Source organism: Onychostruthus taczanowskii, unplaced genomic scaffold, assembly GCF_017590055.1.
Source record: "Onychostruthus taczanowskii isolate IOZ18803 unplaced genomic scaffold, ASM1759005v1 scaffold16, whole genome shotgun sequence".
Taxonomy (NCBI): domain Eukaryota; kingdom Metazoa; phylum Chordata; class Aves; order Passeriformes; family Passeridae; genus Onychostruthus; species Onychostruthus taczanowskii.
Window position 1 is genome coordinate 10,134,220 of NW_024498795.1, and position 21,513 is coordinate 10,155,732.

General features: G+C 36.0%; 1 protein-coding gene and 1 long non-coding RNA gene across 3 annotated transcripts in view; one reads left to right on the forward strand and one right to left on the reverse strand.

Annotated features, from left to right (window-relative positions):
- The window catches only part of MIB1 (MIB E3 ubiquitin protein ligase 1), a 79,031-nt gene that overhangs the window by 25,282 nt on the left and 32,236 nt on the right, over window positions 1–21,513 (forward strand). The window contains exons 9-12 of the mRNA XM_041399365.1: window positions 735–868; window positions 1,864–1,971; window positions 5,690–5,887; window positions 8,279–8,430. Coding sequence (XP_041255299.1) covers window positions 735–868; window positions 1,864–1,971; window positions 5,690–5,887; window positions 8,279–8,430 — 592 coding nt within the window. The remainder of the gene's footprint in view (window positions 1–734; window positions 869–1,863; window positions 1,972–5,689; window positions 5,888–8,278; window positions 8,431–21,513) is intronic.
- Window positions 9,263–19,873, reverse strand: LOC121333213. Of its 2 annotated transcripts, XR_005952253.1 has the most exons (4): window positions 19,253–19,873; window positions 18,960–19,151; window positions 17,325–17,572; window positions 9,263–13,193 (listed from the first exon to the last, which is right to left on the reverse strand). It is a non-coding gene; the product is annotated as an uncharacterized LOC121333213 (long non-coding RNA). The 2 variants fall into 2 exon arrangements; XR_005952252.1 differs by lacking the exon at window positions 9,263–13,193 and having other exon boundaries at window positions 13,691–17,572.

Here is a 21,513-nt window from a genome sequence, read left to right on the forward strand (position 1 = left end):
AATTCAAGGTATTTATTTCTTTAAAATTTCTGTCTTAAAATTTAGTCAGACATCCTGTGACTAATGACAGTAGCATTTTTTTGGTGTCTATGTAATCACACTTCAGTTTTGTTGAACATGCTGTCATTTATATCATAACAAGGCAGAAAGACTGTCCAGAGTGTTTTGTGTTCTGTTGGCAGTTTTCAATTGAAACTAGAATTTTTCCTTTTTTTAGTCATAGCTAGTTACTCTTTCTTCTTCACATATTTGCTTTAATGCCAAGAAAACTTTTGCATAGTTTTCTAGATTTTTTCCTAAGGAGGCATAGATGCCATGAGTTTTCTCAATAAAGAATCGAGTACAGTGGCCATAAAACTATCTAGAAGAGTAATACAACTTAGTGTTTCAAATCACAGAAGACAGCCTATACCTGATGTTAGTAAGTCTGTAACAGTAATACACAAGTTCATGTTTTTACCTTGCTCTATCCTTTTGTATTTTGCAGAAGAAAAGCTATTTATGGTTCAATCATCTTTGTTTTGAAGTGGCTAATGTGGCAGTCTCCACTGTCTAAAGGGTACTAGGGTGCAGCTCTTATTTCAAACTCAGTCATTTTACAGCTGCTATTTTATGGTAGTTTGTGTATTACTATGTACATGGCCTTAGAAACAAAACAAATGTAGCTGGGGTTTTTTTCTGTTCTTGTGTAATTAGAATTGTAGTCTTAGTTGTCCTTTGGTTAACAATTACAGAGAGATTGTCCCAGCTATTGAAAAAATTATTTGAAACCCAAGAGTCTGGAGATCTCAATGAAGAATTGGTTAAAGCTGCTGCCAATGGAGATGTTGCTAAAGTGGAAGACCTGCTAAAGAGGCCAGATGTAGATGTGAGTGTTCTGTTTTGGGAGTATCTCTTTTTGGGGCCTCTAGTGTTAAAGGAAGTGCAGCTGTTCTGAATATTCCTTGCCAGTTGGTAGTGTGTAGAAGTAATACAGCTAGTTCCAGTGCCTCTTCTTCCATTTGTTGTCCTGTAAAATGTGTGTGGGCTGTGTGAACACAGAGATGTACATACTTTATTGCTGGAGAGATTTTGTAGTCTTTTGTCTGCTATGAATTAAGATACTTCTCAACCTCTGGCTGCCAGAGTTGGTGCAGAGAACCAAACATTCACAATTACTGAAGGGTCTTCAAATTCTTCTTTTTTCAAGGGGGATGGAGGAAGGAGGGTAGATTTTTCAGGATGCTTTTGCTGCTATTGTGAGTTTGTTTTATTAACTCACAAGGTAGATCATCTAATGTGTTCTCTGTGACATTTCTTTTACCAACTTGTTTAATACTGAAAAGTCTAAAAGAAAGTGCTTGATAATTATAGAAGTTAATTTAGGGAACATGTTTTAAAGTTCTAAAGCAGTAGTAATGCTTGCAGATTAGAGTCTGAACTTCTTTGGTACTGGGCACTGATTTTTAACTTAAGATTTTACAAAACATGTGTTTTTGTTCAGACTCTCCTGTTGTTACCGTAAATTTGGCAAGGAAGTTACATGTACCATTGAGCAGAGGACAGGTGTAAATCTGAGACTTGTTCTCAAAAATGTTTCCTTTACAGGAGTCACCCAAAGATTAATGTTTTTAATTCATGTATCATTAATGTCTTCTAATGTTTGTTGAAAATCTATTTCTTCCTCTTTCCTTCAGTCTAGCTAATATAGAAATGAAATAGAGAAAACCTAGGTCATCTATATACGCTAAGAAGGCATCTTAAAATAGTTCATTTGATTCTGTGTTGTGTGCTGTTGCTTGAAGTTTTTTACTGCTAAACAGCCTCACAGGTGTGTGCAGGTGTGTGTGTCTTGAAACTCACCTGCAAGTGTTGGCATTCCAGGTGAATGGGCAATGTGCTGGACACACAGCTATGCAAGCTGCAAGCCAGAACGGCCACGTTGACATTTTGAAGTTGCTTCTGAAACAGAACGTGGATGTAGAAGCAGAGGTAACCTAAAATTTTCAAAATATGCTTTTTGTGTTCTTAAACTTTGTTACATGCACAACAATTCTACTCGACTTGCCTTCTTTTCATAAATGCCAAAGTGAAAAACTGCTTTTATTACTGTGACGGTGTACCCAAATTAGACTCTTACTAACAATATTATAAAGGGCCAATATCTAATTCTTTAACGCTTCTTGTTAAATGGAATATAACAACTAACATGATAGAGCTATGTAAGCCAGTATGCAATGAAGCCCCTTCTTTTCCTTTGGTTTCATTTCAAAGTAGAATGCAATGGGAACTCTGCCTGTGGCATTGAGGGGAAAAAGATGTTTTTTAGATGCTGCATCTCCAACTTCAGATACTTGCTATGCTTCTTATATATACAAAGTTCAGTTAGGAGAAATATTTCAATTCTTAACTAAAACAAGCAGAAGGTAACAGCAGTATCTTTGGGTAGAAACTGCCAGCTCTGTGTCTTTTTCAGTGCCTTTTTGTTAAACCTCACTAAAAATGGAAGTTTGGGTTTAGGTTTAAACCTCTTGTTTAGGTGTTTTAGAATAATTGTTCTTGACAGTTGTCAGTCAGCATACTGTGATATTGGCATTTTGAATTGTTGTTTACTCAATTATTTGCACAGAATACACTGCTACTGCAGCCATGTCTCATGTTGCACAAGGCAAGAGGCCCAAGAAGCATCTGTCAAATTTGATTTATTAAGAATCAAAACTGAAGACCAGCGAGATGCTGAGAAATTAATTATGCACCCAGTTGTTGTTTGCGTAACAGAAAAATAATTTCATATGCTTGGGCACCTAGCATTATATTGTATTTGATATACAGAAGTTATAGAATGCTAAAGCATTAATGAGGCAATGTTCTTGGAATAAAAATTGTTTTATATTTACAGATACACTATTAATTTATAAAGGTTTCATGCTGGCTTAGATGGATGCAATATATACTTGCTGTGGTCTGATTTCTGTGAAATAACTTCATGTTAGAAGTAGTGCTTTCACTGCAGTACAAAGTAAATACTGTTAAAATCAGGCTGAACTGCTTTTCATCTGTACTGTGATGTTCAGAGCTGCCATGTTAATCTGGTGGACTGAAGGGAGCATTGAAGAGATAGGTAGAAGCACTAGTTAAACAGTTTGAAGACAATACACCTGGTAATCTGATAGCACTAGAATTGTGAAGAGTTTAATATTTGCTCAGGCTTCAGAAGCACCATTACACTAGCATAAAAAATTGTCAGGGATTTTACTCGACTTTTAAAGCCATCTTCACATAACTGTGTTGCTGAAGTGAGGATGGTTTTCCCACTTGATTCTATAATTGCCTTGGTTATTGAAATATTAACAATTTTCATAATATCATTAGATTTGTAATTATATCTTTCAAACTTTAAAAATGTAAGCAATTTATCAATTTTTATATATATGCATATATATAATGTTTATAAATGTAATTGTTCATAAAATGCAAAGGTCAGCAGAGCCATCCCATTAAGTAGAGAGCAGAAATGTAGTCCATTTACTTCACTGTTCTGGGCTGAGGCATGGAAGCAAGCAATGGATAAAAATCCTTACTTTCCTGGCTTTGTAGCTAATTTGGATATTTTTGCACTTACAGTCATTACTTCAGAGTATATACATTCATGATGACATTTTCTGGGAATATCCTCATTGTTGTCTCCTGTCTTTCTTAATGTAGAGTACAAGTGGCCTCTGTTTAGTCAGAGAACAGTTGATTATTGGCATAGCTCAAAAACCCTGTAGATATTGCATAGTAAGAATATGTAACAATCTAGGCTGAAGACATTAATGGTTGTCAGTTATTATATTAACAGTATTATATTATACTCTTGGCATGTATGGAAATGTAGTGTTTTTAATATTTAGATTTATATCTAAATGTAAATGTAAGTCTTAAGGACAGATTATTTACTAGCTGCTAGCTTTTTCTAGATGAATTATTGCTATTGGGTAGGATTTAGTTTCTGAGATGATTTGTTTTGATGCTGAGCTAAAAAAAGGCCTGTGTGATCTTGGACCTCTGCTCATTAAAGTAGGAATTCTGTAAATTAAGACTTAATAAAATCAGGTGATTGTGTCTTAAAGTTGAAATATGGTAGAACTAAAACATTCAATAATTATATGGGGTTTCCTCCATAAATATCTTGGTGTACTTTTCAGACTGCAACTATGAAAAGACAAATTACCATGCCTCTGTGAAACCAAGTACTCTGTAAATACAAGTCTTCTAGCAGTTTAGGACTACTGCCACACTCTTGATTAGGTTTGCCTCATAGTGATCCTTATAACCAGATGAAAAATATAGAGAAGGTCCCCTTTCTGATCCTTTCTCCTTTCCAAATGGGCAAGTTTTGGCTTCTTTTCACTGTTGGTTCATGTTAGATGAGCCTGAGAAGGAATCCTGCAATCTGAGAAGGTAATTTAGTAGCATGAGTTGATTTGGAAGGAATAAAAGTATCTTTCCAAAAAGTTGTTTAAGCTGCTATGTAGTGCCCTGACTATCTTGAAAACCATATCCATTTTTTCAAAAAGATACATTTCATAATTAGGGGATAAGTCTTCTTCCACCATTTTGAATGCTATAACATCTCATTGTGCAAATACAGTTTGTGCGAAGAGCTATTAATTTTTGCATAGGTTTATATTATTTTAGAGATATGCAATACATAATAAAAAATGCTTTAGAAGGATGTTGCTGAAAAAGCAAATTGATGAGAAACCTAAGCTAACTCAGGAGAGACAGTGCACCCTTGATCAGTCATGATTTTATTTTACAATTTTCAGTGTTTCTCTGTTTTCAAAACTGAATCATACAGATGTATGGTTACATTAAACTATGCAGAAATACCCAGCTAGAAACTAGCTTATGAAAATTATTTCATCCTGTAAACTTCCATTTTACTTCTATCTTTTGTATGCTGTCACTAATGCTGAAATCACTTGATTGATATTTTAACATATTCCATGTTGTACAGTCAACTTCTATGAATGTTAAAATAGCCTAAACTGACAAATTTGACTTTCACATTTTAATTCTCAATTTGTGTGAAACTGGAACAAACTGAATCAGAGTTTTAACACTGTGAATCATCAACACAGAATCAAAACTTCTAGTTAATGTCAGTATCAGTCACAAATTTCCTTTGGAAAAGGTTTATTAAGTGAAAACTATGACACATAATAAATCCTCATAAATACTAACCTAATTATACGAACAAGAAAATACTCATGTCTTGCACTGTGGTTTGGAATCTGTAACACTTCCCGGGTTACAGGAACAACTACCCTGGGGATATTAAGTGTAATACTGTTTGGGCATTGGATTTCATCTGTGGGGTTTTTGGTTCTTTTGTTTTGGATATATTCTTGACAGTGGTTGTTTTGTAGTAGGAACCCGAATGAAGCCATTTGAGTTTGATGAACAAACCACACAAAGATTCAGGGCAAGAGTTATATGCTGTAGAATATCATATGTTGTAGAGCATGTGTGTTTATGTATGAAGTGATTCTTCATCCTCTGTTGCTGCAGTTTGAGAAATGATTTAAATAGGTGCTTTAACAGTGTTGTGGTAGTCTTGTTTTTCTTATTGCATCAAATATGGACAGTTGTTAGTTGAAGTAATCCTGTTTAAATGCAAAGGAAATGTGAAATATACCAGGTTAAATGACTGTTTCCACTTTAGGACAAGGATGGAGACAGGGCTGTCCATCATGCTGCCTTCGGTGACGAGGGTGCTGTGATTGAGGTTTTGCACCGAGGCAGCGCAGATCTGAATGCTCGCAACAAGCGCAGGCAGACTCCACTCCACATTGCTGTCAACAAAGGTCATCTGCAAGTTGTCAAGACTTTACTGGACTTTGGCTGCCACCCCAGTCTTCAGGTAAAGTAAATTTTAATGTAGGGTCACTTTTCAGCTACTGAATTGTGTGATTTGCTGCATGTAGGTGATAGAAAAATTATGGTAAGTGGGACTGAAAGGAGCAGAGCTTGTAATGTTGTCTGTCTCAACCTTTACCCAACCATGTGATCACCTGTAACAAAAATGCTGTTAAGTCTGTTTTTCTTGACAGCTAGATAGACACCTCGTTTATTCTATAGTAGATGCTAATTGGTATTTTCACAGTCTGTAGTTATTTCTAGTTGTTAACTTTCCTTCCTGTTTAATTACTCCTATATCGAACCCACAACTCTGTGCTCCTGCAAGCTACAGTTTAGCAGGCTGACGATACTGTGGAATGTTTTGTTGAAAGAAGTCTTTTATTTTTTCTCCAAAATAGATTTATCATTGATAGAACTATCTAGTCCAATTCACTTTCAAATATTCAGCTTTTTATCTAGAAAGCGCTCATGTGTAGGATCTCAAGTACTGTAATTTCATAGGGAATTTCATCTGTAATAAAGGTGATGGAAGCATTGGAATAAGTGCAATGTCCTGTTTAGAAGGTAAAGTGGAAATATGCTTTCAGATAAGCAGATATCCACACTGCTGAAGGCAGCTACATGAACTGTTTTAGGAAATCAAATGAGAATGGTAAATTTGAAGAGATTGACATCAGAAAAAGTTGTAGTGGCCTGGGCAAATCAAGATATGCAGTAACAAGACATTGCCTCCTTGCTTTGCCATGTCAGTAATGAGGTTTTTTTGGGGCTGTATATCCACATAAAATAAATGGGCAAACACTTTTTTGAAATTAATTAGCATAGTGATTGTTTATTTATCATCTCCTACGGGACTCTTAAGGTTCTCTCTTGATCTTGCTGAGCTTGAGCTGTTATATCCATCCAGATCCTGTTTAGTGTTTGTTGAACAGTAGGTATAAAATGGAGCCTGATATGCTGAGACGAGTGAAGGGTGATTGTAAGTCACGTAGGAGCTATGGGTAGCCAAAGTGGATTTGCCTGAGTTTAAATTACAGAATTTTGTTTCAGTTGAAAAAGTCGGTAGAATGGTGCAAGGATGCTCCATCTGGAAAATGTAATTGGCCATTGAAAAAAAATGAACTTTCAGATTCAGCATGTGTGCTGAGGAACTGTGATGTGCAAATGTGAGTAGGTGATTGATTTTGTCAATGAAAGCACAGAGGAGTAAGACTGAGGCATGACTGGGATTTAACTGGCCAGCACCCTACTTCTGTGGCCACTTCACTGTGTAAACAGAAACATATGGTAGTTTGTAAACAGGAAATATGATCATTTAGACCAAATAAAAGATACATGATTTAGTTCAGGCAAATTGGTTCACACTGGTTCAAGTGCCATATTCTGGCACTTTTTGTTTGGCAGGTTTTGATTCTCACTGTAAAGATCTGTTTTCGTACTAGTGTATTGCTAAAATGTTCAGTTTCTGTGTTAGCTTGCAGTTGAGTCAGTGTTGGTGACAAGAAACTTCCTGACTTATATGGTGCAAGAATTTTACTGGAAGCATAAATCTGGAGATTTTGCCTATGTAGCTGCAAATAAGCTTAAATTGATGTGTTTTCTCGCTGTTAGTGTAGGGCATTTCTCTTCAGTCCAACCAAATTGAGTCCTTGAGTAAGTAGTGTACAAAATGCTTCTAGGAGTAAAAAGTATTTTTTCCTCATTTGGGATACTTGAAAAATAAAACATTAAGCTAAAAGTATAAATTCTTTGCCTATTCAATTGTGCTGTCAAGTATTATCATGCACCTTGTGTAATATAAATTTTGTGTTAGCCATAACAAGTTAAAAGTTTAATATTGCTTTATGGCATTGGCTTTTGCTTCATGGAAAATTATATGCTTCAGTTAAAACAACAGATATCCCTACTTTTAGTACCTGGACTACATTTTATTTTGATTTGCCTATGCTTTAATTTCGCATTTTGGTATTGTCTTCTACATGGTTAATTTCTGGCTAAACTTAGCATTTATTACTCAAAATTCCATGCCTCCTTCTGCCTGTCTAGTCTTCCCTCTGTCACATTAGTTTTTGTTGCTGCCCTGTTATTCATAAATTGTAATTTGGGCATCCAACTCCATCTGGATGAGCAGCATAGAGAAGTCATTATCTACTACACTGTCTTCTACAAAGCACAATTCTGGCAGCAGTGTGTCCGTGTAATGGTGGAGCTCAGCGTGGGGATTCCCACTGAAGCAAGATGAGAAGCAGCTTGCTCTGAGCTCTGCAGTATAGTAGCACTCAGGTTTTGAAGAGCTGTTTTGTATTTATGCAGTCAGTTTTCCTAGTGATATTTTAACATCTTTATAATGTAGATGCATGCAAAAATTGACATAAACTGTTTTTGGTTTTAGGATTCTGAAGGAGACACTCCACTTCATGATGCAATAAGTAAAAAGCGTGATGATATCCTTGCTGTACTCTTAGAAGCTGGAGCAGATGTTACTATCACCAACAACAATGGGTTTAATGCTCTTCATCATGCTGCACTAAGAGGAAACCCTAGGTACAGATTTCTTTTTAAAGATTTTTTTTTATTTGTATTTAAAAGGAAAACAAGTACATATGAGGGTGGAACTATGGTATTCTTTCTGAAGATCCTTAAATCTGCATGTAGTTGTATTTCTTAAATGTTGATGTTGCTTAGCTATGCATCTTTCTAATGTTTGGAAGCCCTTACTAGAATGAAGCTAGGAGTCTGCTCAGTTTAATGCCTGTATCCAGATAACTCCAAATTGTATTGTCTTCTACATGGTTAATTTCTGGCTAAACTTAGCATTTATTACTCAAAATTCCATGCCTCCTTCTGCCTGTCTAGTCTTCCCTCTGTCACATTAGTTTTTGTTGCTGCCCTGTTATTCATAAATTGTAATTTGGGCATCCAACTCCATCTGGATGAGCAGCATAGAGAAGTCATTATCTACCACAGTGTCTTCAGTACTATGGGGTACAAAGCACAGTTCTGGCAGCAGTGTGTCTGTGTAATGGTGGAGCTCAGCGTGGGGATTCCCACTGAAGCAAGATGAGAAGCAGCTTGCTCTGAGCTCTGCAGTATAGTAGCACTCAGGTTTTGAAGAGCTGTTTTGTGTTTATGCAGTCAGTTTTCCTAGTGATATTTTAACATCTTTATAATGTAGATGCATGCAAAAATTGACATAAACTGTTTTTGGTTTTAGGATTCTGAAGGAGACACTCCACTTCATGATGCAATAAGTAAAAAGCGTGATGATATCCTTGCTGTACTCTTAGAAGCTGGAGCAGATGTTACTATCACCAACAACAATGGGTTTAATGCTCTTCATCATGCTGCACTAAGAGGAAACCCTAGGTACAGATTTCTTTTTAAAGATTTTTTTTTTATTGTATTTAAAAGGAAAACAAGTACATATGAGGGTAGAACTATGGTATTCTTTCTGAAGATCCTTAAATCTGCATGTAGTTGTATTTCTTAAATGTTCATGTTGCTTAGCTATGCATCTTTCTAATGTTTGGAAGCCCTTACTAGAATGAAGCTAGGAGTCTGCTCAGTTTAATGCCTGTATCCAGATAACTCCAAATTCCTGAGAAATCTCCTGTCATGGCTATAAACTTTTGCCAATAAAAGTTTTGATAAGTAAGTTAGTAAGATCTTGAAGATGGAATCTTGACACAGGATAAAAATAGTAAATACTGCTATATTTCCCTTCTTGAGTATTGGAATTGATAAAGGAATTTGATATTTTTAGAAATACTTATTTGTGGGTAATTATTAAGTAAACCATACAGTTCTAAAGCACTCTTAGGATTATTGCATTAGATTATATTTGTCAGTATTTGAAACAGTTAATTATATTTCCATAGAAGTATATCTGGAAGGAATTTTGTATTTCAGCTTTTGTATAGCAGCTCAACTGAAAAAAAATTTAAGGCAGTTTATTTTATAACTGTACTTTATACATCTACATTCAATTTTCAGTTAAGGGGGCTTTTGAAAACTCCTGTGTAGATAGAACTTCAAAGAAAAGTTGTGTTGGTGGTTCCTTATTACATTGTGGATAAATGGTATTTTTCAAGGCTGTCATGCCAACAAGACTTCAATAATACTTTATCCTCAGGTGAAGTATGTAGTATAGCTTACACATAAGAAGAAATGTCTGTGTTTCCTTGTTTACTACTAAATTTGGCTTTTCAGTTGAGAGAAGTTGGAGAAATAAGGCTGTAAATTTGTATAAATTCCGCCCATTATTAATATATGGGATTAAAATCTAGGTTAGTCTCTTAGAACATAGCTATCAAGATTGATGGTTAAAAAGTAAACATAATTAATTATCTACGTTTGTGGAATGGTATCATTACATGAGGTAAAAGTAGTGGCTGAAAGTGTTGATAAGACAAATAAATGTTTACCATTTTCTTCAGTACTCATAAAAGGTCTTTATGAGAACGTGTCAAGGACCAAGTGAAGGGAGCTTATTTTTGGCATTCAGAAGACAATTCTTTCAAGTCTCATTTGGTAACTTCTTCCTCTAAAGTGAATTCTTCCTACTTCTATAACAGCATTAGCCAGCAGCACAGTTTCCTGTCTTACTCTGGTGGGGTATTTTTTGGTGTTGGTTTTTTTTGGTTTGGTTTTTGTTTAGTTTGTTTTTTTTTTTTTTTTGCAATGCTCTTCCTCGGCTCTTGTGGTAGCTGGTTTGTGTGACCATAATCTCGAGATGTTAGGGAAGGTGTATGGGTGGGAACATGTTTTTCATAGGCATGTGCTGGAGATTTTTCTGTGGGTAAGTATTTTAGAAGTGACAGACCGTTCATTTGATGGAGGGATCTGTGTCGTAGTTCAGACTGGATCAGTTTGATGGTTGGTAGAATGAGAAGTATAGTGCAGTTTTAACCAGAATCCTTCCTCCTTTACAAAAGTTTTTATTAGAAATGTTGGAAAATGTTTTGGGTATTAGGGATTTGAATGCTGTGTGGGTTCCCTCTGTACATGGGGTTTCACTTGTATCTAAAACAGATATTTAATATTCTTTTTTGGTTGCAGTTCCATCTGAGCACTGCTTAAGCATGCAGAAAAGTAATTTTGTCTCCCATCACAGAAGGAGCAATTTCATCTAAAATATCTATGCTATAGATACATATAGTAGTTTCATCTAAAATATCTACAATGCTCAAAGCATTAGATATTTTACCCATCAGCCTGGGAAGAAATAATTGAAAATGAAACCAAAATAAATCTATTTTGATTTCTCCCCCCAGCTAAAAATTGTCATAATAGTTTCATTCATCTAGGAGTTGAGTTTTATATTCCTCAAGACTTCAGTGATCCTCCTTTGTTTCATTGCTGATTTTGTAGTTCTGCCACTTGCCTGTTTCTGAATGAAACCAAAGTTTTTGTGTTTGCCACTTTGTTTTTCTAATCTGATATAGAACAATGGCTACTACTGATCTGTTAAATGCACTAAGCACAAGCTATTTAAGACACTGTTAAAAATAACCCTCTCATCTTTAGCTTGTTATTACTGTGGGTCACAGACAGTATGTAATAAGTTCTGCTTGAAACCTTTCTTTAGACCTGTCTTTCCTCATCTAAGCTTCCTCGCTCCACCTAAACTGGAGTTTTTGTGACTTCAGGATGTGGTGCATAATGTTAATACAATGTATTAAATTCTCCTTATATTCAAATATATGGATACATAATATAATTTCTATATTATTTCATAAAAGTTAAACATGTATTCACATGTGTATATAAATGTGTATGCATTTGTGTGCATAGCTGTAATTCTAAAAATTAAAAATGTGCTATGCATGCAAGAATTAATGAAGTTCACATACATTGTCCTTGTTGGGGATAATAAAATAAATGCATGTGTTAAGTCCATGAGTACCACAATAAATGGAGGTGGATTTCTTTAGTAATTTTTCTAATTATGTTAAATAGGTATTTGGAACCAATTTCATTTTCAGAGCAAAACCTCTTGTTTCTTGAGTTCTGACCTTTATAAATAATAGGGAGATAAATGTCCCAAGAAAAAAAACCTACAACTTATACTGAGAAGAACATTCCAACGTTTTTAATTTTTCATATGAAAACAAATACATTCCATTTTGAATGTTTGAATATTGGATAAATATGATAAGAAAGATGGTGATTTATGTCAAATAGCTTAGATTTTCTCAGCACTTTATCTGCTGAGAAAGTATCTGACTCCACTGCCTGGGAGTCTTCCATGGCAGTTTGGCTGTGTTTTCCACAAGTCAAGGTACAGTGTGTTTCAGAGAGCATCCTATTCTTAGTAGAATATTTCTCCTTTTCATGTTTTGCTTCTCTTTGTACCTTGTGAATTGGTACAGAAAGAGCTTTTGGTTTTTGTGCTGATGTATAATGTTGAAATGTAGAAGGAATGTTAGTTTATGCTGTAGGTATCTTTAAACTTGTGCATGGGAGATAGAGCTAAAAAGAAATTTTAAATTAAGTATGGGGAAGTTAAACTTTTATTTAATACTTGGTTTCTTGTTTGTGATTTTTAACTGAGTCAGTCATATTAAAAGTGCATTTATTTTGGACTTTTTTCAAAGTACTGTGAGCCTCAAAGCTTGGCAGACTTTGCCTCTTCACTGTTAATAAGATTTTTTTTCAGACAGAAAAAAGGAGAGTAAAATTTGAAAATACTGTACAGATTGGTTATTTTTGCCATGTTATCATCTCTTGCTTATGTTTGATCTATTCGCATACCTGTGACTTCAGATTTTGAGCTGAAGACATGACTGTGAAGTGTAGGCGTATTTTATATCCGTTGCCCCAGTTAGTTTTAGATTTGCATTGTATCTTGTGAAGAGAGCTTTATTCACTCTGCAGCTAGCATCTTAAATAGAGGCTGGTCTTGGAGCTGACCTGACTTCACACACGTGGATGGTTAGTTCTTCAGAGTAATAAATTCTGCTGGACTTTAAATCAAAAAATTAAAGTCCTGGAGCAAGGTACAGATTTTAGGTATTGCTGCTCTCCAATAGCAAGAAGTATGTCATCTTTATGTTCATAAACTGGCAAGCAGGAGATTGTGGTTTAAAATAGAATTGTAATTTTCCCCCATGGTTTTCTTATTATTTAGGAGATCTCAACTTTTTTTAATTTGCAGATGGTTTGAACGGGTTGACAGTGAAATTTATAACTGTAGCATAATTGAGAACTGGGGTTTCTCACTTCTACGTAGTGTTAATGAGTGTCTTCAGGAAGTGTCTGCAGGACTCATGGGCTGTGTTGTCATGGAGGTCTCAGAGAGACAAATTCTGAGGAAATGAGAGTGGTACAATTATTTTCTAAACCAGTCAAAGTGGTTTTTTGCTTTTGTATTTGCAGTTCTGACAGTCAATGTAGGTTAAGCTGAGTGCAGAGAGCCTGTTTTTAAAACCTCTTATTAAAGTATTCTGTCAGAAAATGCTTTGGAAGAATACTTTTGTTCAAGTTCGTTTGGAGGAAGAGTATAATCTCCATGAGCAGATCTATTATTAGGTGGCAGATTAGCCTGTAGCTGTTGAGGTCAGTAACAAATTCATTATCTTCAAGTGGTAAATAATGTGCCTGACAGATACAAAATGGCAAATACAGTCCCTGCCCTGTGGAGTTTCCTTCCTTGTACAACATAGAAAAGGGGAGAGGGGTGCCCAGAAAGTAAACCTGCCCTGCCACTACTGTTCATGATTGTTTCTTTTTGGTTTTAGGGTTTTTTTGATCAGTTCTGCTAGAAAGGGCACCAGACTTGAGGAAGAATACAAGAGACAATAAATCATTGGGAAGTGTTTATTTCACTGCTTACCTCTCTTCTTTATAAATGTTGTAAGAGATTATTTTTACTGCATATGGACAAAATGTTAAATACCAGTAGCTATTTATTTACAAATACAAACTTGAAATTTTGGAGTACAGAATTTGCTACACTCCTGGTTACCTTCCATCTTCAGGCTGCCTAGAAGTTGAGCTGGACTGAAGAGAGGACTACATAATTGCTCTGAGCAGGTTTCGTGTCCAGGTTTAACAACATGAGAAATCCTGTAGTGATCAATGCATAGCTACAGCTGGTTGAAGGGGACCAAATCCATTGAACAGTTGATTTGGTTCCATTTTACCAGCTTTAGCAAAGCATTGGAGTGCAGGAAGCTTATAATTCAGTAACACATTTTAAAGCACATGAGCAGTGGACAAAGAACACGCGGCTTTCTTCTGTGTTACACAGTTTGTTTCTTGTCAATGCAAGCTTTTAACTCTTTCCTAATTTGGAGATGGCACAATTAGAAGCCGTATACCAGAAAGGCCTGTACAGATTTGTTCTGTCCTTGAGTATTTCCTTGAGGATCTTTGGATGAATTTCACATCAAATCATAGCTACAGTTTAAACTTTTTCCTGTCTAGTGTAATCAGATTTTAGAATGGGTTAGAAACTGTGGTCTTAAAGTTTTTATCAGAAATAGATAGAGCTCCCCTACTTCTTTATGTTAAACTTTACTGGGGTAGAACGTTTCAGTTTCCTTGTCACCCTCTTCCCCCCCCCTTTCCCTCATTCATTTTCTGGCAGGTTCCCTTTTGCAGCTGCTTTTATGCTGTAGTTGGTTAGCACAAATATAAATGCCAAGTGCTTTCAATTCCATTGCTATATCTCTGGTTAGTATTAACTTTTTAGGAATGATTATATAATATAGCAGGATAAATTTAATTTTTTTACCTTGCTAGCATATGTAAAAATGTTTAATGCCAGAAAAACACAGCTTTTAAAGATTTATCTGGGGTTGCATCTGATTTCTTCTAAACTAAAGTCCTTAATACAAAATTGTGTGAGCTCACAGCTTTTTTTTTTTTTTTATGTCATACTGAATTCTGAGATTTTACTGCAGTGGAAATCGGGACAACTTTAGTTCAAACCATTCTCTAGTAATGAGTATGTCAAGGATAGTCGACATGTGTTTGTTGCATAGTCTGATGATGGTGAGAAGATTTATGTAAATATATTCCCCAACACTATGTATCCTAATAGAAACGTGGCAGGTGTGTCACTTGGACTTAAGCATCAAGATGGCTATAAAATGAGTTTCTATTTTTACCAGTTATAGAGGAACTGTTTCACAGATACAGCTGCTCAAGTGCGCTTTTGGATGGCAATACAGTTTCATGTACTGGCCATATCGGGACAAAAAACGGCTGTGGAAAAAAAGCCGTGTAGCATTTGATAATGTCAGCATCTGTTATCCCTGTCAGTCACACAGTTGAAATGTTTGAGTTACAACTGTGTCAGCAGATGCCCAAAGTTCAACGTGTGCTCGGTTAAAATTGAACAGCTGATCTAAGTGATGGATGTGACATTTTAGAGTGACTGGGTATGTATTCTTAGAGATATGCTAACATGAACTAGCAGGAAGCAATGTCAACATATAATTTTAACTTTTGTATCACTCTGAACTGTCATTTTGTGTCAGAATAACATTGCAATGTTATACAAGGGAGAACACAATATGATAAATTGTTACCAAAAACCTCTCGGATAAATTAAAGCTGTTAAAAAATCTGTCCCATTTTATAGAAGAAGCTAAATCAATAGACGCAGAGTACAGGAACTCATCAGGAAAAGAAGAAAATGCTTAGCAATTAACCCCTAAGTGAAACTGCTAGTTATACCAAATTGCTTCTGTGAGCATGATTGAGTTTAGTAGCCTTGCTTTATTCAGAAAAGCTACTGCAGTTTGATTTGTTTCCCACTATAAACCAGGTTTTAATTTAGATGTTAAGATACTGTAGCCTTCATGTCAAAATATTTGCTCATAAAAGAAAGAGCTTTTAAAAAAATACTGAAACTTTGCTTTCTTAAGCAGGTAAGGTAATATTTCTGCTTGTATATATATTAGTAAGTAGTTTCAAGTGTTAAAAATATCAGGCTGTGTATATTATTAGCTGTTTGAGAATTATGTGAGTATTTAAAAATAAGTCCTCCATCTAAAAATTGTATGTTACCTTTATTTTTCTTGTTTGTTTTGGTTGGAGTTTTTTTCCTCACAGACGTTTTAGTAAGCAAAGGGCTACAGTTAGAATCTTTAACCTGGGCCAAATGTTCCTACTTATCATGGACATATCCTATTTAATAACTGCTTTTAGAAGGCTGCTGTCATGAATAGAAATGGCTGGATTGATGAGTGGGGAGTTTTTTTCCTCACATTTCTCCCTAGTTCCTGGATTTGATGTTGAATATCTTTACTTAGGGATGGTATGCATCAGTGTATTTTAATTAATACCACTTTTAGACCTTGAAACTATTGAGGGACTCTTCCTCATGTAGTTCTTAAAAAATTTTTATGGCAAATTTTCTTAAATTTGGATTTAAAATAAATTCAGCTAATTGGAAAATAGTATTTAAGATAACTTACCTTTTAGGCTGTAGTTGTCATTTGTGTTTTCATTTAGGAATCTGTCAATAGCTTTAATCCGCTGACTAGCAGCTCTGGCCTAGAAATCTCTGTATTGTCACTTTCTGTGCATAAACCTGACACTGCACTTTGTATCGAAGAGCTCAGTGAGCATAATAAGTGCTGATTTGGAGAAAATTCTAACTTAAGTCTTATTAAATTGCAGAAGTTATACTCAGTTATTTTGGCTATCATTTTTTGTAGCTCACACTGTAATTTCTTAGCTGTTAATACTTGTCTCAGTTGCAACCTGTGGATTAAATGTTCTATGGTAGATGCAAATTTAAGTACCACCATCTGAAGTACACAGAACAGGCTGTGATTATTAGAACATTGGCTTGTTTTTATGAGATGCATTCTGATAACTAGGCTTTTGAGTTTAGTTTAAGATCTATGAAGTGAGGAGTACTGGTAAGGATGAATTTTGCAGCTATGCTGCAGTCTTAATTGGTGCATTTCAAGGTTTCGTTTCCAGCCTTGCTTTAATTTCTGTTTGCAGCTAATATTCTGCTTATCAGCTGTTAACAATTCTTCCTACCCACTTTTATAGTCACTTAATTTAATGTTTTGTGATTTGTTACTAACAAGTATGAGTTATTTTGGCAATACCAGCTGACCCTTAGCAAGCCAATTTGTCACATGAATGTCATTCAAACAAGAGGGAAACCTGTTTCTTCCAGCAGCTGTTTAGTTTCCTCTTACTGGTCGTTCCTTGCCTGCCAAAAATACATACTTCTTTACATTCCATAGCATTGTATGTTCATATGGGTACATAAAGAAGTATGTGCTCTGAGCAGGTACACATAGAGTTGCTTGACTGCCTGTCAGATGAACCTAGAAAGTATTTTGCTGCTTTGTTTTGCTGTCATTAGGTGAAACTAGCTGACAGTTGTTTGGAAGGACAACAGTTCTGATAAACTGATGGTAGAAAATAAACTTGCTATCCTAACCGAACTTTGCAATGCAATTTACCTGCACAGTGTCTTAAAGCTGGGCATAGTTCATTGTTTTGGGATGGCACTGATGTTAGAAGTGCTTTTCCATATTTTTGCAGCCTCTTGCTCTTCTAAGTGACCGTGTTTAAGTAGCGAGTTGAATCACTGGTAGGTTTGCAATGTCTTTTCTTAGAATTCATAGTTGTAGTCCACTGTAAAAACTTCAGCTTCCTCACAGGTCTTCTAGCAGATTTTCATGCTGGGGTACAGTTTGCATCTAGTGTCCTAAAGGGAAGCATAGACTGATATAAAATAGCAGCTATAAACTTATTTTCTTACCCCAAATCCCTTTTCTATGCTTTTTTGTATCCCATCCATCATTCTGCAAACTCTTTGCAGGTTTATATTTATTTACATTGTATTTCAGAGTGATTTAAAAAAAAACAAAACAAAAAATAAAGCAAAACAAACAAAAAAAACCCACAAAAAGCCCAACCCAAACACAAAAGCACATGTCACCAGTGATCCTGCTTATCCTAAAGATGATGACATTGAATTAAGAAAACAACCTCTAACTGCTGTGACAGGATTTGGATTGTTAGGCCGAAGGTCACATGTGAAAGCTAATACCTATTCAACACTTCTGCAAGCAGCTTTTCTTGTTTTTTAAAACTGGCACTCACCTTCAGTCAAAGTCTTGTCCACCCTTGAAATTTTTATGACAGCTAAAATAATTAACTAAAAAAAATTAATCCAAACCAAACAAAAAACCCTCATAGAAACAAAGCCCAAGTTTAACCCTGTTTTGTAAGATTTCGTGCAACTTGGTTTGGAATGGTGGTTAAATATTTGATGTGCAGTACAGCTTTGACTTCTGAGGGACTGTCGGATATAGCTCATGGCTGCTTAATATGTATTTCAGGAGTTGGTTTGGGTTACAGTAAAGACTAAGCTTTGTCTCTGTAGCATTAAAAGGTTAATTTGAAAGAAGCTGAATAATTAGTAACTGTAATAGTTGTAAGGAAAGCTGAGAGCAGAGGAAGTAAGAATTTCTGCAGCTCATGACAAAAACCTAGTGCAGCTGATAGAGAGCAAATCAGAGTGTAGCAGTAGCTAGCACAGTAGTACAAGGAGAATCAGCAATGCAGCATTAGAATCACAGCAGTCACATTCTAGTTTTTAAGTAGGCTGTTTTCATGTACGTCTGATACAAAGCACCTTGAAAATTTTGCCGAGACCTATTTGAGAACTCAGCATTACACTACCACACTGTTTATTAGGTTTTCTTTTTCAAGTTTGTACATTTTTAGTTGTGCATAGGAAGATAAGAATATATTTCAATGAAATGAACAACCAGTTAGTGGCATTGCAATTTATTAGTTTATCTTCTTTAAAAAGAATTCTTCCTGCTAAGCAAGTTGGGATTTGGATTTTTTGGCTTCTTCCTTTTTATTTTTGCTATGAAATTTGGACTAACAGTTGTTTTCTTTCAACCTACTCTTTACACTACAAATGCTTGGTACTTTAGCACACTCAAAATTAAGCTGTTCCCAGAGTAGAGGGATTAATACAACAATTAAAAAAACAGTCTAGTAAATAAGATATACATGCAGAAAGTCATAGGCATCCTTTAAACGTGCAGAATAATGCAGGTCTCCTGATGTTCTGTTACCTGTAAGCTTAGTATCATGCAGCATTTGCAGTTGGAAGAGAGGTAATGACCTAGAGACACATCAGCAGCAGCCATCTCATCCTGAGTGCTCTCACTCTATTCGCTGAATCAGCTCTTCGTTACATGGGAGGGGGAGGCAAGGGGGGGCGAATGTCGGTGCATACAGTACCTCACCACCTTAAATAGATAAAACTTAAAAGAAAAAAAAAAGGCATGAAGATGGGTGCCTAATTGGCACCTTCTTCCTTTCTTTTGAATGCTAAAATATGGATGATGTTGTATAGAAATTATACCTTATGTCTGCTGGACTGAGAGTTAAGACTCCAAGGATAGATGCTAGGAAGCCAAGGGAAGGTGAACTTAGCCCACTGTCAGATGAAGATAATCACAGGCAAAAAGAAAAATAAAAACCCAACAAAAGACCAAAACCAAGCCCCCAAAAGTTGGAGTTGCTTCCAAAAAAAAAAAATTGGAAAAAGGCACCAAAAAAATAGCGATCGTCTCCCCCCTCCCCCGGCAAATATTGGTTTCTTCTAGTTCCTTAGATATTGCACTGCATCTTTTCTTGCTTGAGGTTATGTTTCCAGGCTTAACTGTAGGCAGGTCTGTGTTGAAGCTACTTTCCATCTTCAGAGGTCAAGTCTGCTCGCGAGGTCAGGGCTCCCGCACACACACTACAGAAGTCACCAACCGTATTTCCCACTTAGAGGGCACGAGCAAAACTGTTACGGCTTTATAGGCAGCTAAGCATTTGAAACATGCACTCCCAGGCAAACAGGCTCTCTTGTGCCTCTCTCTTCCCTGACCATATTTAGTCAACCATTGCAAAAAATAGTCTCTCAGCTGTCGATTGTCGATCCGGCAGCGAAGGGAGCCTCTATCCGGCTCTCTGCCTATTGATTGTGCAGCCTGCACTTCCACCGCCGCTTAGCCATTTGTCCCCAGGTTTTTTTAGCACTGCCAAATAAAGCTCTCTCTCATGTTTCCAGTTAGATTTCCCAGGTTTTCACTGAGCTTGCGCTGCTACTAGTAAACCCTGATGAGGTTGTCACTATACTTAGAAACGTTTGGGGGGGGGGGGGGGGGGGGGGGGGGGAGGAGGAGTGGGAGAGGGGAAAAAAAAGGCAGCCCTGCTAGTAACAAGGCAGGGACTTCACGCAGATATAGAACAATAAATATCCTGCGCTGCCATGGCAGGTTGTGTAACCTGGTTTCTTGATCACTGAAAAATGCCGTGACTAACGTGTCGATTAACCCAAGGTCTGAGCAGCCTCGGTCTAAGTTTTCAATTGCAAATCATACAGTTATTTTATAAATAAGAAGTCAGTGCCCGTTTGTAGCCCCACATTTCCCTATTCAAATCAAGTTAGAAATTATTTGAAAAAACTTGAATTAGTAAATGCATATCATTCCATACCATTATGTTTAATAATGCCATAGTATTTTGTTTCTAATGCCTATGCATAGAATTGCATCTAAAGAAAATAAATGCATGTGTTAATTAGATGCTACTGTTCTTTTAAAAAGTGAATTGTTTAAAAGAAAAGAAAAAAAGATGAAATCAAGGGAACAGCTCATTGCATTAATCTTTCATGTTTACAAAATTGGCTCATGGCAGGACTAATAACTGCACATTCAAAAATATGAGGAGAGATTTTTCATATTCATGGGGACTATATGCAATGTTTTCTTTAAAAAAGAATAACTGAAATTTAGCATTTAAATACAGCTGTCAGGAACCCAAATACTTCAATATTTTCTCTGTATATTGCAGACAAACGCTTTGCTTGGGAGCAGGAAGGATGAAAAAGGTGAAAATATCTCCATCTAAAATCAAACAAACTTAATAAATCAAAATACCATTCAATTAACATTGATGTGATTAGTAGTTAGAAAGTTCAGTATGGTAAGGTACAGAGTGAATTGCAAAGTCCTGAGCAGACCAGTATCTTGGATTTATACTTCCCTTGGTGCTTCTTTTTGTGTTGATTTTGTCCTGTGCTTGGTAACTGCTTACCCTGTAACTTCTGTTGCTTTCTGCCTCAAGTCACATTTTTTATTTTCTCTTTGTGTTCATAATTATTCACTGAAGACTAAGTGTTGTGCAATACATTCTTGTGAATTCCATGTAAATGTATATACCTCATTGTTTCTTTGGCTACATGTGTCTTGAAATTGATTTTTTGAAAGCAAGAGATGTTTGAAAATCTAAGAAGCAAAAAGAAGGAAACAGCCTCCTACTTAAACTTTTACTAACTAGACCATTGGTCAGAAACTAATTCTGTCTGAAACTCTAAATTCAAGGTACAGTGTGCTCAGTAGTACCAGTCTAAGGTAATAATCTCTTCCTGTTGCTTGTTCCTGAAACATAGATACTTCCTTCTTCATTCTTCCAGTGGTTCTCTCTGTACTGCACAGTGTGCATGCTGTGAATCAGATCAGGGAGCTGATTTGGCTTGAAGTTGAGTGCTGACGTGCACTTACGATCTTATGGTTGCCAAAAATAGCGCTGTCCTGCTCCTGTGTTACTTCTTGCACTATGTTGGTACAAATG